This window comes from Pyxicephalus adspersus, chromosome 3, assembly GCF_032062135.1.
Source record: "Pyxicephalus adspersus chromosome 3, UCB_Pads_2.0, whole genome shotgun sequence".
In the NCBI taxonomy this organism is placed as follows: Eukaryota; Metazoa; Chordata; class Amphibia; order Anura; family Pyxicephalidae; genus Pyxicephalus; species Pyxicephalus adspersus.
Genome location: NC_092860.1, coordinates 155,186,087 through 155,204,149, shown reverse-complemented (window position 1 = coordinate 155,204,149; position 18,063 = coordinate 155,186,087). Strand labels below are relative to the sequence as shown.

The 18,063-nt window shown below is 40.2% G+C and overlaps 2 protein-coding genes across 5 annotated transcripts; both read right to left on the bottom strand.

The window, feature by feature from the left end:
- Window positions 1-461: 461 nt before the first annotated feature.
- Window positions 462-12,447, bottom strand: LOC140327344 (uncharacterized). Of its 4 annotated transcripts, none has more exons than XM_072406720.1 (4): window positions 11,947-12,447; window positions 6,802-8,059; window positions 1,573-5,383; window positions 462-1,387 (listed from the first exon to the last, which is right to left on the bottom strand). In XM_072406720.1, exons 3-4 carry the CDS (start codon window positions 2,644-2,646, stop codon window positions 1,373-1,375), a joined length of 1,089 nt encoding a protein of 362 aa, XP_072262821.1. In that variant the 5' UTR covers window positions 2,647-5,383; window positions 6,802-8,059; window positions 11,947-12,447; the 3' UTR covers window positions 462-1,372. The 4 variants fall into 4 exon arrangements, with proteins under 4 accessions (XP_072262821.1, XP_072262822.1, XP_072262818.1 ...); XM_072406721.1 differs by having other exon boundaries at window positions 462-601; XM_072406717.1 differs by having other exon boundaries at window positions 462-2,684; window positions 4,655-5,383; window positions 11,947-12,142.
- Window positions 12,448-13,095: 648 nt separating this feature from the next.
- LOC140327345 (probable N-acetyltransferase camello) lies at window positions 13,096-15,977 on the bottom strand. The gene is made up of 2 exons (XM_072406722.1): window positions 15,788-15,977; window positions 13,096-14,801 (listed from the first exon to the last, which is right to left on the bottom strand). Exon 2 carries the CDS (start codon window positions 14,770-14,772, stop codon window positions 14,113-14,115), a length of 660 nt encoding a protein of 219 aa, XP_072262823.1. The 5' UTR covers window positions 14,773-14,801; window positions 15,788-15,977; the 3' UTR covers window positions 13,096-14,112.
- Window positions 15,978-18,063: the final 2,086 nt, after the last annotated feature.

The window sequence follows — 18,063 nt, the reverse complement described above, 5'->3', positions numbered from 1 at the left end:
AACCTAAGAAAGAGCGTTATTTGTAGTCCTCACTTCAAACTGAACCCCAGAAAACAACTCATATCAGCTCAATCAATGCAATGTTCAGGATTTGCTTCTTGGTATGTGACATGGACAAGTAACAAATGGCCTTCACCAGGTCACTCCACAAAGGGTTATAGGTTGGAAACCATAGTGGCCACAAGAACTCTTTGCTGCAGGTATCTTGATGATATCTGTGTGGCTTATTCCATCACCAATCCCAACAATAAAGGAAATATTCCTCATTTTATTATAGTAGGTAAAGCCATGCAAACTATTATTTTGTCTATTGGTGTATCTAAACCTGCTCCCGTTACAGCCTAGAATTAATAAAGGGCAAATGGGTGAGTTCAGTTCACTATGGGACTGGCAAACTTTAAAGAACGTGCAAAAGAAAGAAAGAATAAAAGAAAGAAATAATGTTTTATTTATTTATGATTTATTAATCATTATGCAAGCAAAATAAAAAGCATTGAATTCAAACCACCAATAATAATTTAAGCGTTGATGCTGTCCCGTCCTTCAGAAGCGATATTGTTGATTGCAGTGCGTCCAAACTCCTGGTTATTTAGACTTCCATCTAAAATTTAAAATGATAACAAAATATTAGAAAATGGAAGAGTGCTTATAATATAGTTTATAAATATTATCTATAGCTGTTTTAAACTTTTTCCTGAGGTTCATGCTGGAGATGTGAAGGAGAAGGGGAGAAATTATCTAACATACCTGTCCCCTATCTGAACATACCGGAATACGACGACTCCTTGTTTCCTTCTCTAAAAATTCCCCTAGTAGGAGGTTAACCAGCTTGGCTGCCATTTGATTTACTTTCCATTCCGTATTCTTTGTCAAATTAAAGAAACCCAGACAGGAGCCTGTTGTTTGTTGGAGCTGGACAGGTGTTGCCTTTTCTGAACTGTGCATAGAACCCATTGTTACAAGCAATCCCCCTCAACAATCCCAAACTATTTTTTGGAAATCTGTTGCTTCTCTGGATTGATACTGTTATTGATATTATGAGAATGTAATAACTGTGGGCTATTGGTATTAATAACTTGGAATGCTTCCTGAATCAATGGAATATTTAAATACATTTCTCCTCCTTTCTTTCTCCTTTTTCATCTTAAATTTTTTATAATTTGGATTTCCCACACCAAACATTTCCCAGATTTCCTCGTCCTCTTCCATCTTTTCTATTCTTTTCATCATACCTTGGTAATTTAATTTGAACCTCTATGTCACCGCTAATAGCCTAAAAATGCCCACTTCTCCAAACGGTCGTCTTCCTAAAACCAGCTCAATGCTTGCATCAAGGCTACTCTTGGGAAAAGGGTGCTGTGACATTTGGCCATCAGTCATTTTCTGCCTGCATTGAATAAATAATCAAATATACTTCTGCAGAATCATAACTACTATTAGGGACACAAACAACACAATAAGGGTCCAATTATAAGTGCATTTAGTTTTTTGTAGTTTAAAATATAAGGAATCCCTACAATCACATGAAATGACACAGGAAAATAATAGAAATCATGTAGATAACAAGGTTACCTTCTCGCTGCTTTCAACTTCTTCCTTCAGTTGCAAGATAATCTCTTCTGCCTCTTCTCTTCCCAGCTTCTCATTCCCTATGTACACAGTATATGGATCACAGGCGGTCAGGTTCTTCACAAGCTGCTCTTTAGGAACCTCCAGATGGCCACCAGGGAGATGAAAACCCAATATCAGATGGTTCCAAAAGCTGTAGGTTCCATCATTAGTATGAAAGCATTCACCATAACGGGTGAAAAAATCACAAAGCCTGTAACATTCTTTACGGGCCTGACCATCTTCAGTAACCATTACTTTTAAGGCAATTGAGGTGGATTCTGGTCTCCAGTACAACTGCCCATCCATCCAGTAGACAAAGGGCAGAGGATCAGAACCTCCATGGACAGTGGGCACCTCTGGGAAATCATTAAACTTGTCAGTGTCAGGACTATGCACTACAACATAATGAGCAATCTCCAATTTGTAGAGCCCAGTCCCCAGAATCTTCAGCCGTGGCATTCCACCATTACAGTGCTGCTCCTTGTACCGAGTTAGAAGGTCTTGTAATGGGAAGGAAAACTGGAAGGTACCATACCAGGAAACAGATTTCTGAAAAGCTACTGAATTGCCAAATTGTTCCTTTAATTCTCTTTCATATTTGCTGGCATTGGATGGATTAATCACCTTGCTTACTTTCTCATACGCCTGTTGACGGGCTCTCTCGATGTCTTCTAGTGATATGTCTGCACTCCAGTATGAGAGGTCATTGAATTCAGGTCTTTCATCACGTTTTGGTGTTTTAAATCCTTCTTCCTTGCATATTTGATACAAGGCCGTCCTTTCGGTGACATGCTTTACCTTGTAGACTGGAATTGGTACTTGCATATGCTGAAACTGATGAAGTCTTACTTTTCTAAGTCTTGTCATCATCTGAAGTTCATCCTGCTTGGGAAGTTGATCGACATCCAAGGTACGGCAAACATTATTAATAGCTAAATGCGTTTTAAGTCCGTAGGTGTACATTTTGTTCCTTGTGGTACAGAATTTCTTCAGCTCTATTTTCTGAGTATTCGTAGCAGCATTTGACTCTTCCATGGTTGAATTTACCTGTTTGAGGTTTTCTTCGCTTTTGTCTAATCATGATATGACAGTACTGTGAGTATTTATATATTTCAAAACAATGTCCACACCCATACATTCTGATGTCAATACAAAAACTTAAATTTGTATATGATTACGTGTCCTGTAAGATCCGTGCTACTCCTTTGCATGACATCATGTTATTATATGACATCATGCAAAGTAATAGCAAAGAACTTATAATAAGGCGGGAATATGACATGTGTTGTGATTAAGATCTAAGGTTACACTCGATTTTAGCCTGAATGCCTCTTGGGAAATCATAAACTTTATTTTATTTCTAGTTAAAATGCAAAAATTCTTTACTAATAAGAAGCACATATCTTCCTTGGACAATTTTATGTCCACAAAGTGCTTTATAGCAGTGGTCCTCAACCTTTCTGACATCAGGGCCCGGTAACATAGAATAACATTTTGCCGCTCCATGTACAGCTTACAGTACTCTGCTTTACTCAGCAGCTCCCCCTACTGTCAGCACACTAGCTAAGCAGAGCAGTGTAAGAGAGCTGCAGGGATTGGCAGAGAAGTGGAAGCCTTACATACATTGTTCTTCCATTCTCAGCAGCTCCTGTTTGGCAGTGTGAGGAGAACCGCCCGGCGTTCATGTTGGTTGTGCTCCTGCTGTCACTAGCTTTAGAGCAGTGTAAGGAGGGCCACCAGTGATGGTGCTTCTGCTGTCCTGTGAGATAATCCCACCCTCGGGATGCATACTACCAGCTGATTGGGCGTGTACAATGACATCACAATTAGATGTGTCTGCTCTGTCCCTATCTTTTTCTATGGGGTTTCAGTGTGAGCTCCCTGAGATTGGGTGTGTCCTATATACCTGGGAGATCAGCTGCCCCGCCCACCTTTTACAGTGAGATAACCCCGCCCCTCGTACAGCAGCAGCATGAGAGCTGTGTCTGTGTCCATGCTGCTGTCATTGCTCCCAATGTATAAACCTTCATATCTCCTCCACCGATTGTTGTAGAAGCTTGAAATTTTCAGGGTACACAGGGGACCCCGAGAGCTGCTACGTAACTTACTTTCCAGAACATAACAAGTTGCCAGATATGGGGTCTCAAATATAAAATCCTAGCAAGAATCAGGGATAGTTTCTCATTAAAGAGGAACTAAAGAAAACTTTTTTAAAAATTATACTTTTACTTGCACAGATCCGTGAGGCTTGGGCTCCCAGAACAGGCATGTACAGGAGGGACTTTTCTGTCATTGAGAAAAGAGAATGCCGATTTCACACCTGCACACTGAGATTGACACTTTCTACTAGATTGTAAGCTCTTCGGGGCAGGGACCTCTCCTCCTGTATCACTGTCTGCATCTGTCTGTCATTTGCAAACCCTATTTAATGTACAGTGCTGTGTAATATGTTGCCGCTATAATAATAATAATAATATTGGCACTTTCTTTTATACATAGTTTGCAACTCTTTTGTGATGGGAAAAACAGAAGTGTGATTTTGGCTTGAAGCAGCAATGAATGGACACAAGTCTGCCGTATTAAGTAAATGTTAACCTTGCACAGAGTTTTCCCTTTCTCGCTACATTTCCTCCATTCAACCACCCAGAGAGGAGAAAATACCATGTGACGTGATTGGTGCTGAAAAGAATTAAAGAAAGTCCGACAGCCTCACCTGAAAGCTTTCCTTTGGCTATACTGGAGAGCAGAATCCACCTCCAGGGTTACCATTGGGGGGTGAAGGGGTATTTCTGTATCGGGCCCTGTTTAAAAGAGCTTGGCTATGCAATTCTGGAACTTATAGACATGGAGGAGCCAGGAAGTTTACCCAATAAAAAACCCATAAATTTGGCCCTGTCCACCTCCATGTCTTTAAAGCTGAAGGAAGGTTGCCAGGTAAGTTTGTTGAGCTCTTTTTTTCCCAAAGGTAAAAGCTTTGTTGTAGAATTCCGTTTTCATGGTTTTCCCAGCTGTCCTTATCTCACCCCCAATAGAAGATATGTACCTTTCAGACTCTCCGATGGGCCAGGAAGTAACTCTGGAAGTTCTCACCTTCTCTAGCTTTCTGGGTACAGAAGACTGCATCGAAGTTAGGAGTCTCACCTCACCGTGATCTCTATAACATTTATTTAGATGTTGCTTAGGTAATGGTTTCATGGTTACGCATTGTGGTCAAATGACAACAAACAAACAAATACAATATGGACTTGTTCCAGAAACTTTGCAATATCCGTCTGAAAACAATACAGTGAGAAACAGTGAGTCCATTGTGCAAGTGTTGGGTACAAATTGTGGTATGATGAGCCGGGACAGGTACATAAAGCAGTAACAACACCTATGTCTCATGCACTGAATCAAACTTTTTATTTTTTTATGTTTTTACTTACTTTTAAACTAAACAAATGAGTTATCAATTTTTTTGAACAAAATGCAAGGCATCAACATCAAAGCACAAATACCATAAAATTATAAGTGATCATTGCTGATATTTTGTTGCTTGTTGCTAAGAATTGATTATAAATTGATTTGGTTGATATATGATGAAAACATTTTATAGGAGGTATTCTCCATACAATTAATAGCATTCTATGAGATATGTTTTGGGTTTCATCCTATAACCACATCCCCAATAGTAATAAAATCATCTGAGCATAAAGAACATCTCGTCCACATAAGCCACACAGAGAAAGTGGAAATTTCAGAAGCGATATTGCTGATTGCAGTGTATCCAAGCCTAAAATAAAATAAAAAAAATACAAAATGGAAAGTATATTAAAAGACAGAAATAGGACACAAGGATGTCATGTGTAATAAGGGAATGCAAATATAAAGTACATGGGATCCACTTATAATACATATATAGCTGTCTTATACTTCGAGTCTTCATACTGGTCACTGGATATGGATTTATGGACAAATATCATTAAAAATAATACAATTATTATTGTAATTATTGAAAGATTTAACTTATTCATAACCCATAGGAATGTGGACATCAGTTTTTTATATCTAAATCAAATAGCTCATGAGTATTCTCACCTATGTGACTTGTTTCTCCCCTTTCCCATACCAAAGCCCATTTTTTGCCCCTTTTCTGACTTCTCATTTTTATTATCCTTGTTAGTTTTGTATTTGTTATTACAGATCTTATAACCTACTGCTAAACTTTTGTATGTCAGTATTCCTTAGACCAGAGAAGGAGTGGGGGCAGATTTGGTAGAAAAGGCTTAGGGACTCAAAGAATTGATGGGATGCATATTGTTCAGGGACCCAAGGGATGTATAAACTTAGTTATTTAGGTTTAGCATAACCTGCAGGTGTTACTTAGGTTGCTCTGCATAAGCCAGCCTATTTCTTGTGTTACAACTGAGAGCTCTTGAGGGAGTGGCGATGAGATGTTTACCAGAAGTTACGTACTTCCATTGCTTGTATAAGGGTTGAGGGATCTATATCCAGGGGTTGTTAAGGGTTCCTTGAGCAATGAGCGATTCAGAACCTCTCGGGTCAGTGTAACTGACACCAAGGTTTTTTGTAACTATCCATAAAGATGGCATTCTTCCTTCTGGTCAGCATTGTAAGAAACATTCTTTCCACTGACCACCATGTCAATATATGTGACTGGGGGATATATTAATTATTGGTGGTGTTCTCCAAGACTTGAAATATATTTGAAAGGGTTCTCTCATGTAAAAAACATTGAGGAAGACTTGATTAGAGCAAACCAATACCTTGTTTCCTGCATCTGCTAGACTTTTCCACCCCAGCTTGGCTGTCCCTGACCATTTCTTTCATTTATTGGATTCAGTTTTTTTAGGTATGGAGGCTCAGTATCATTTGTAGGTTGATCTAAATGCAAATGCCATCTACCTAGAAATTCACATTTCTCCAAGCTGTCATCCTTCTAGGAAGCAGCCCATTACTTGAATTTAGACCGAGCGCTCCTCAGAGGAGGGGGCTGAGGTTTGGCCATTCCCATCAGGATCTGCCTGCATTGCAAAGAGAATCACAGAAACCTCTGCCTATTCATTACTACTAATAATAAATGGAAGATACTAACAAACCTTTTCTAATAAAAAATACAAAAAAAAACAAATGTTTGCATTCACGAGATAACATTGGGACAAGTAGAAATAGTGAAGGTTAAATGTTTACCGAGTGTCTTGTCATCATGTGCTTCTTGCAACTTCTTCCTCCAGTCTCAAGATAACCTCCTCTGCCCTCTTTCTCTCCAGGTTCTCTTTTCCTAAGTACACATCATCGGCATCACAGGCAGTCAGGTTCTTCACAAGCTGCTCTTTGGGAATCTTCAGGTGGATACCAGGGAGATGAAAAGCCAATATCAGATGGTTCCAGACGCTGTAGGTTCCATCATCGGTATGAAAGCATTCACCATCATGGATGAAAAAATCACAAAGCCTGTAGCATTTTTTATGGACCTGACCATCTTCAGTAACCATTACTTTTAAGGCAGTAGAGGTGGATTCTGGTCTCCAGTACAACTGCCCATCCATCCAGTAGACAAAGGGCAGAGGATCAGAACCTTCATGGACAGTGGGCACCTCTGGGAAATCATTAAACTTGTCAGTGTTAGGACTATGCACTACAACATAATGAGCAATCTCCAATTTGTAGAGCCCAGTCCCCAGAATCTTCAGCCGTGGCATTCCACCATCACAGTGCTGGTCCTTGTACCGAGTTAGAAGGTCTTGTAATGGGAAGGAAAACTGGAAATTACCATAACGGGAAACAGATCTCCTAAAGGCTGGTGAGTTGCCAACTTGTTCTCGTAATTCTCCTGCATAAGTGATGGCATGCAGTGGGCTAATGACCCTACTTACTTTCTCATATGCCTTTTGTCGGGCATTCTCAAGGTCATCTAAAGAGATCTCTGCACTCCAGTATGAGAGGTCTCTAAATTCAGGTCTTTCTTCATGTCCTAATGCTAGGAATCCCTCTTCATTGCAAATTGAATCCACGGCCATGTTCTCGGTCACATGCTTTACGTTATAGACTGGCATTGGTACCTGCATATGAGGAAAATGATGAGGCCTCACCCTTATAAGTGCTTGCAGAATTCCTCTCTCATTTTCAACACGATGATTGGCAGCCAAGAGATTGTAGGCATTGTCAATGGATAGAAACCTTCCAAGTACATAATAGTATTCTTCCCACCAGGGGGTAAAACTTCTCAGCTCTGTATTTTCTGCCATGTCTGGTGCTTGCCTGTTGTGGGTTCTTTCTTTAGTCTATTCCTGGGTTCCAGACGTATGAAGAATAATATACAGGTGAACAAAGCCACACACGGCCAGATCTAGAAGACCAATGTCGGTATTTCTGCCTGTGTGATGGTGTGACGGATTATATATAGCAATGGAAAATGTGATTCCACACCCTAATTTAGATGTTGGTGCTGAAATAGTAAAAGAAAATAAGATAACAAGATTCATATCTTATCACTGTATATGAAGGTGTCAATATTTGGAAATTATAATTTTAGATATCCCATTCTTTAGTTACATGCACATTATCAAGTATCGGTTCTTTACATGACTGCAACTTTTCTACACACCTACCTGTGTCCTTCAATTGTAGAGGTTAATGGCTTGATTTACTAAGCTGTAAACATGTTATATACCATAAAAACGTAACATTAAATTCTAGACAAACCTCAAAGTACATAGATAAAATATATAAATGAGAGGTGTTTTACCTGTACTTTTATCCCTTATATTTCCACGGCTCTGTGGCAGGAGTGGCACCCAATGCAGATGGCTGAATGACTTTCACAGTAAATTTATTAGGTACACTTGATCAACTGCTTATTGCGAATATCTAGTCAACCAATCACATGACAGCATTGCATTTAGATATGTATTTATTGTCAAGGTGATCTGATGACGTTCAAACTGATCATCAGAATGGGGAACAAAGGTAAATGAAGAGACTTTGAACGTAGCATAGTTGTTGGTGCCAAACAGGAGTATTTCAGAAGCTGCTAATCTGCAGGGGTTTTCATACACAACTATCATTGAAGTTTACAGAGAATCATCTGCATAAAAAAAATCCAGCAAGCCAATGTCCTTTGAGTGAAAACTCCTTGTTGATGTTAAAGGTTGGAGGAGAATACCCAAACTACTCTAATAACCCCTTTTTAGCCTTGAGTCCTGCAGAGGAACGTCTCTAAGCACACGTCTAACCTTGAAGAAGACGGACCTCAGGAGACCACATTGGGTGCCACTCCTGCCAGCTAAGAGTAGGTACCTGAGGCTCCAATTCCCATGGGCTCACCAAAATTGGCAAAAGAAGAAAAAAGAAAAATGTTGCCCGGCCTGATAAGTCTCAATTTCTGCTGCCACATGCAGATGGTAAATTTGGCATCAACAACATGAAAGCATGGATATATCTAACCTTGTATGAATAGTTCAGGTGGGTGGTGGTATGTGTGTGTGTGTAAGGGAGGGAGTTCTTGACACTCTATGGGTCCATTAGTACCAACTTGGTTTAAATGCCACAGTCAACCCTGGTATTGTTCTATATTCTCTGTTTTAAACTTCAAATTCAGTTCGAAATTTAAAAAGATAATTTAATGCAACTAGTAGGGATGGGGTACCAGAAATGTATTTCCCAACCAATCAGTAACAAACTTTAGTTCTGTTGCTGGCCAAATCAATCCTTTATGAATGTAGGATAAAACATAACACGCCATGTTACAAAGCTTAAATCATCCTAAACTGGTTTCTTTAGGATGACAATGGCGTAAGTAGGCTCTAATGACCGCCACAGTCACCATAACTCCATCCAATAGAGCACCTTTGGGATGTGGTGGAACGAGAGATTGGCATAATAGATGTGCAGCCACCAAATGCATGATGTTACCAGGTCACTGTAACCAAAACCCCCAAATAGTTTCCTTCGCCTTGGTAAATCTATACCATGAACAATAATATATTAAGATTCAAGCCCAACTGAGCCTTAAGTGTTCCAACAAGGAGATCTAAAGACACATCACCTTCCTAATCACTCGATATATGAATGGGAATGTATGCATTGGCTCTGCTCTGGGATAAGCGAATATTTCCTAATCCTCTTTGTATTTCTTCCCAATCTTTGCAGTGACCCAGCACGGCCATTGTGCAGAAACTTGTTATAGTTAGGACCGGTCATTGCTACTCATTCCTTGCATGGTGACCGGTCTTGTATCCACCACTTCCTGTAGATTGGTCTTGTATCTGCCCCCTTTTGTGCAGGCCGCCTGTAGTAAGTACAGCTTCCCTTCATCGGGGCACAGGATAATATCATCACTACTTTATATGAAAATCTATAAGTCTGCAAAGGCATGGGGTGCACACAAAGAAAATTCATATCATGCAGGGTAATGGAGGAACATTGAATGTTTTGTGTCGGGAGTTCGGCTTTCAAGTAAGTTACAGTTGTTTGATGAATCATGTATAACAATGGAAAGTCTAATCTCAATGGTGATGGTGCAAAACAAGTGAACGTATGATAACGTACTCCATCAAGGTTCATATTTCCCATGCCTCCCTTGCGTGCACCTTATCAGGCAGCAATTTTTACCTGATTAATGTACACTACACCCCTACCCAAGTCCTTCATTCATAGAGGTAAAAGTGGACCTATTACCAAATGTTTGAAAGAGTAGCTATCGCTTTTATATCATCTAAATTTTTACATATTTTTTTTAATTTTCGGGATGACTTCCCCTCTCTCATCTGCCACAGCAGTAAAAACTGAAGGGTAAACCTCCAGCTTCCTTGGATATATATGTCACTTATTCCAGGGCATGTGCCGAAGGGCCCTTTCTGGAACGTAAGTGTCCATCTTACATATGCATAATTATATTTTCAGGAAGATCGAGATCAGGTGATGTAAGGAGAAGAAGAAAGAAAAGGTTTCTAGTCCGTGCTGAAAAGAGAGACGGGACAGTGTGAGACCTACTGGAATAGGATTGTGGAGGGATCTATGATATTCCACCTTTAAATGTTAGAGGTATTTTTTTAATGAAAGAATTCGTACTGCCATGCATATACTGGGCTCTTTTGTACAAAAAGTTAACCGTCGGTAGAGCAGTGTTCATAGAGTAACCGAACTCATCATCATCCCCCTCTTAAATTTCAAATCTCCCCCTGACATATATCTAACTGTTATAACACTGCTATTCCCCCTCCCCTCAGGCACGTTGTCTTGGTGTCACCTTTGACTCGGCCCTCCCATTTACCCCCCATATTCTGAACATTTCCAGGTCTTGTCACTTTCATCTCCAAAATCCGCCCCTACCTGTCCCCTGAGACCACCAAACTCCTTGTACATGCTCTTATCATCTTTCGTCTGGACTACTGTAACCTCCTCCTCTCTGGTATTCCACTAACCCGACTCTCACCTCTACAATCTAATATGAATGCTGCAGCCAGACTCTTCCATCCTTCCTACCGCTCCTCTTCCGCTACATCTCTTTGTAGTTCTCTCCATTGGCTTCCATTTCACCTTAGTATCAAATTTAAGCTCCTGTGCTTTGCCTTCAAATCCCTCCACAGTTATTGTCCCACTTACATTTCTGACATGGTTAAAAAATACTCCCCCTGCCGCTCTCTCCGCTCCTCCAATGACCTAATAATGACTTCCTCACTCATAACCTCACCACACGCAAGGCTCCTACTTTCTGCTCATTTAAAAGAACGCTCAAAACCCAACGCTTCAACCTCACCTACCCGTCTTCTTCTGTCTTTTGAAACCATCACTACTTCCCACCACTACATATCCCCCTCCTATTGTGTGTGAAATCCCCTCACCTACTAGATTGTAAGCTCTTCAGGGCAGGGTCCCCTCCTCCTGTATCACTGTCTGTATCTGTCTGTCATTTGCAACCCCTATTTAATGTACAGCGCTGTGTATGTTGGTGCTATATAAATCCTGTTTAATAATAATTATATTAATAATAATAGCTGCAGCAGTGACATATCATGTTTTCTGCCTTGAGAGCTGTTTAAACCTTAGCACTGGATAGACAGAAATACAAACTCTTTAGTAGGTAAAACACCTCCCATATATAATATTGGTGTAATTGCCTGGAGATCAGCATTGCTCGGCACTGCATGAATAACAGGTATTATATGTTCTATGACTGTTCATACATTAACCCCCAAAGTGCACTGATAGGGTCTTCGCCCAGTGTCATGTCCTGCTGTAGTGTCCCCCAACCAGCCAATCCCATTTACAAGGGTTCAATAATAAAAATCCTTGAGTGTAAAGAAGAGGACTGCAGAGATTCCTGACACTGACCTGCAGCAGCTGTGTTCCCCTCTTCTTTGTATAGACAATGCTGAGTATTCCTCACCTGTGTGTTCTGTGCCGTCTGTGAAACTTGCCTCTCTGTTCTATAGGTAGAAGTCCTATCCGATGACCTGTATATGGAGGTTGGGCGTGGGAATATATTAAATTCAAATAAATGGTAATCCGGAAAGTAAACCTATAATCCAGGCTGTGTTTTTTTTCTTTTGTCTATGTACATGGTTTTCATTCAGACTTCTTCCTGGTTGTCACTGTGTTTATTGTGCTGCATAATATGGGCCTGATTTAATAAAGATTGGGGAAGATAGACTATCACAAAAGAACCTGAGTGATCCAGCAAACCTGCAATGGATTTCTTAAAATGTATTTGCTATTGCTATGATTTCCTATTAGACCAGATCCATTCCAGGGTAACTTTAGATAGTCTATCTTCTCCAGTGTGGGACCGCCTTAATAAATCAGGTCCATCATGTCTTCTCCAACTTCCTCTCTCTTGGTCCAGGTAATATAAAAGTTAAGGGGTGTATGTAGTCCTCCGCGTTATCTTGGAATAGGGTAAATGTAAGAACCCAGGGAGCACAGGATAATATACACTGACTATAATTCTGGCCATGGTTAAAGACTTGGAGTGACCAGTTTGGTGAGGAGGACCTTGAGTGTCCTACACAGAGCCCTGAAATCAACCCTACTAAACACCTTTGGGATAAATGGAAATCCAGAATGTGGGCCAGGTCTTCTCATCCAAAAAGTCAGTAGCTGACCTTTTTTTCTAAATAGGAACACATTTTCTTAGACACGTTTCAAAATCTTGTGATGTGATGGAAAGATATCTACAAATATTTGCCCATATGGCATGTCATCCCTTGAGTAGACATCTGTGGGTGCCTTTGTGGCTAGTTGTTTTGTAAAGACCACCACCTTTCCAAGACATGTGAGCTTTTAGAGCCCATTAGAGTACATCGGCAGCTTCAAGCAGACCCAATAAACTCCAGTTCTTCTATTCTAACACTAGAAACACATTATTAGGGGCCAGTGTGAGACAATCAATATTAGTGCTCGAAGTGTTTCAAAGAGTTCCAAAAAGGTCAGGTTTCCATTTTATCACTTACTCATGCTAAAGAAAAGGAAACCCAGAAAACATCAGTGCATAACGTCTGTACATTTATTACATTTAAATGAAAATCATATAATAAATTGACATGTAGATCAGTAGATAAATCCAGCCAGTGAAAGTTTAGGAGAATGTCAGGAAAGGCAATAAAGGTTACATAGATTCAAAGCTGCCAACAGAACTAAAAAAAATGAAAATGGATCTAGAGAATAGAAATTCTCATAACACAAAAATTCTGCTTCAAATCAAATCTGTTGAGATAAGTTGAGATATCCAACCAGCTTTGAAAATGTAAAGTCGGAGATTGGGTTTTTCTTAATGAGCCATATAAACCTGTCAATGACAATGATACAATGACCAACGTGTATTTGTCTCCACAGTTGCCAATTGGTAAATAGGAAGAGACAAGCAGGGTGCTATTTGCACAATAAAGCATAATATGAGTGGTGTGTTGTAAAGAAGAGTTGTTGGAAGTTCAAATGGAAGCCATGGCTAGAGTGTGGCGCGGGACCAATGTTGAGGAAGACATTTTCAAGTGAACCAAGCCAATGGGCCATAAAGAGAGCTACTTTAGCCCATTGAGACTACACAAACCTGGATAAACTGTACAGTATGGGAAATGTCCATGGATGTAAGGGTGCAATAGTGTAAATAGGACTATAGTATTCTTTACAGGTATGTTCCTACAAGAATGTGTCAACCATCACCAAGATCTCCACTTAGGGATTTTGTCTTACGGCACTGAGGTCTTGAGCTCCTTTCCAATCAATGATAGTGCATGATGCCAGGATAAACATAGGAGGCGCTTAGAGTTTATAACCCTCCGTCTTCTTTATAAAAATTGAAGATACTCCTACGGACATTTTTATAGCAACAAGCAGCAATTCTTTAAAGTGATTTACATTTTTAAAAAACTTAAAATGGTTCTAAAATAAATATTTGTATACTTTCATCTCGTGCTCATTCCATCATAGTGTAAAAATAATCTTGTTAGCATTTAATAAATACAAGACCAACCGTCCTCTATCTGTCTCTATCTTTGCATATTATTCCTTGATTTTATATTCATAAGTCAGGATGGAGAAGTTTGCAAACCTTCCGAGGAGTGATGGGATGACCTTGTCATCGGTCTTTTGAAATCCCATTGTTTCGTATAATTTATGAGCTGCGTGTTGTATCATAGATGTCTCCAATGTCACCGTTTTGTACCCACGTTGACGAGCGAAGTCAATGACCTTTGTGCAAAGAGCTTTGGCCATGCCCTTATGCCTCTGGTCCTTGGCCACCGATAGACGTCTGAGCAGCATCACTTCGCTGGAACCAGGGGCTGATTGGATGCCAACCATCCCAATAACTCGACCATTGGACTCCGCCACCCAGAAGCAGGAGTTGTTGCTGGCCATGTAGGACTCCTCGATGTCCAACAAGTCTTCTCGTTCACACTTGTCCACATACTGGTGGTACTCCTTGGTCAGTAGACGACGACCGGCTGTGAACACAACAGCCAAGCTGACTAGAGAGAGCAAGTAGGACCTGGAGACCAAAAGGAGGGTGATGAAAGAAATAAAGAGGACAAACTGGGCCCGGGGGAGCTTCAACAAGTAGGCACAGGTGGCTGGAATGTGTTCCAACATCCCCTCGGCAAACAAAATCCGGACGGCATTGTAATCTCTGTTCTTGTAAACTCTTATTGTGAATTCGGCCATGGTGCCTCGATGGCCAACACAGCCACAGCCTGTGGAGAGATGAGATGATATCGTTACTAACAATGCTACATCAGAGATAATGTGGCCATCCCTATTTAATGTACAGCGCTGCATAATATGTTGGCGCTATTATTAATAATAATAATTGCAGTCTGATATGTATAATAAAAGGAGCATTAAAAGTGGAAGATATATATAATATATAGGGTACAGTCATCATATAACCCCTATTGCGCATGGCAGAAATCCGGCCGGCAGATTCAGGATGCGAGTGTACGCGCGCACTCGAGTCCCGGACCGCGGTAATCCGCTATCGCGCTTCCAGCGATCGCGGATTTCAATGATGAATCAGGGGCAATGTACTGTGGTGGATGATATATAATATATAGGGTGCAGTCATCATATAATATACAATGCAGGGTATATAATGATACAATGTGCAGTCTCTGGTGGATGATATATAATATATAGGGCGCAGTCATCATATAATATGCAATATAGGATATATAATGATACAATGTGCGGTCTCTGGTGGTTGGTATATATTATATAGGGTGCAGTCATCATATAATACACAATGCAGGGTATATAATGATACAATGTACTCTGGTGGATAATATATATTATATAAGGTGCAGTCATCATATAATATACAATGCATTATTAATAATAATAATTGCAGTCTGATATGTATAATAAAAGGAGCATTAAAAGTGGAAGATATATATAATATATAGGGTACAGTCATCATATATTATACAATGCAGGGTATATAATGATACAATGTGCAGTCTCTGGTGGATAATATATATTATATAAGGTGCAGTCATCATATAATATACAATGCAGGGTATAAAATGATACAATGTACTTTGGTGGATGATATATAATATATAGGGTGCAGTCATCATATAATATACAGAGCAGGGTATATAATGATACAATGTGCAGTCCCTGGTGGATGATATATAATTAAATACAATGCAGGATATAATAATACAATATAACCTCATACCTCTATCCGTCTTTCGCAGGCGTTTTTCCTTGTAGATTATTCCCAGCCTGTGTCTCCCACAATCCTGTGTCCTCTACCCACAATCCTCTGCGGTTTGGCATTCTCTCTCCATAGGGAGGGGGTCATTCTCTGCTCACCAGCTGTGTCTATATAAAGCTGTATAGTGAGAGCTCTGACAAGGGGAAGAGAGCAGCCAATCGGTGCTCAATAGCGGCCACATAAGCAGTAGAGGGGAGGGTGATACTGGAATAATACTAGACTTACTGTGTGATTTCTCTTACGATTGTAATTTACGATCCTTGTGACCGATTACAAATATTCGATTGTCCTTTCACTGGTTCAGTATCTGGTTTAGAATTGTTGAGATATATTATATTATTGCTTGGGGTTTACCTGGAAACCTTTATTACTTGTCATTAGATAACCAATCACCAACCAATACCATATAAGGACGCAGACACAACTACAGGATTTATAAATGCCATACATGCTGGGACTTGTAGTGCCACAACTTTACAACACTTTGTGATATAAAGAATATCAGGGGAATGATGGAAATGTGTTACTGGCAGGATCAACAGGTAAAACTAAAGAGAAGTAACGCAGACTCCATATTTAATATATTACATGGTTGTTCCTTGTTTTAATAAACCTCAAAAACTCTGGAAAAATTACTTCAAAACTTTATCCATACACTGTTGATAAAATGCATTTTTACCTGGTGATCCTGCCAGTAGCACACTTCCTGTTTTAGGGTGACAACTCTCATGCATTGCACTGTAGCTATGAAAGTGTTGTCACCGTTCAATAATACAGAATGCAGGGCTTTGAATATGTTTGTGATTTCAGATCAGCGCACATAAAAGACACGGCGTTTCTGGCAGGAATAACGGGTATTTTCTGCACTTACTGAAAATATTCTCTGACTGAAAAAAAACCAAATGCAGATATCACATCCAAGGACTGGTTAGGTGTAACATACGACATTTTTATTTGTCTTGCTTGGTTTGAGTTGGGATGAGTGCTATAGCAGCAGGTTATAGGACACAGGAAAGGTAAGTACGGAACCCCTGCCCACCCACCTCCACCTGTAATTGGACAGTAAAGGGACAATCAGAACACTGATGGGCTCATCTCTCTGTCCCTCAGCAAACCTCAGTTACCAATAGTGGCAGACGCTTCCTTTCTGATCCCACCTAACCCGGCACAGAGTTGTCCAGAATCCAATATTGATTACAATCCAATACAAAACAAATAACAAATTTGTCAGCGCAGAACCAAATCAAAATGCTCAAAACTTATATCACTCGCTAATTGACAAACTCCATGAAGCTGACAATAGCAGAAATGTCTTACTGCAGAGAAGATACCTTAAGAGAAATATGGAACCGCTCCAGTTTTGGTGGTTTGAACAAATCCAATCAATATGATATAAAACACATAATAACAAAGACAGAAAGAAAAGGGTAAGTAAGGGGCGGGAGTGGGGGGACCCAAACCCCAGCATGGCACAGGACAACCTTGGGATGGGTACTGGTGCTGACCCATCTCTGGGGAATATAAAGCAGATCTATATTCTGGAGAAGAGAGGAATGGATTCCAGTAGATCCACCTACCGGTGGAGCCTCTGGCTTCCACTAACAAGCTAAGATCCATGAACTGGCCACTTTAACCAGAAACGGGACCACCGAATTCTTATTTTTGAGTGAAAGGAGCTGTGATGTAACAAGGAAAATGTTAGGTCATCAGGGATTGTCTCACAATATATTGATTGTCTCACACTGGCCCCTAATAATGTGTTTCTAATGTTAGAATAGAAGAACTGGAGTTTATTGGGTCTGCTTGAAGCTGCCGATGTACTCTAATGGGCTCTAAAAGCTCACATGTCTTGGAAAGGTGGTGGTCTTTACAAAACAACTAGCCACAAAGGCACCCACAGATGTCTACTCAAGGGATGACATGCCATATGGGCAAATATTTGCAGATATCTTCCTATCACATCATAAGATTTTGAAACGTGTCTGAGTAAATGTGTTCCTATTTAGAAAAAAGGTCAGCTACTGACTTTTTGGATGAGAAGACCTGGCCCACATTCTGGATCTCCATTTATCCCAAAGGTGTTTAGTAGGGTTGATGTCAGGGCTCTGTGTAGGACACTCAAGGTCCTCCTCACCAAACTGGTCACTCCAAGTCTTTAACCATGGCCAGAATTATAGTCAGTGTATATTATCCTGTGCTCCCTGGGTTCTTACAATTACCCTATTCCAAGATAACTC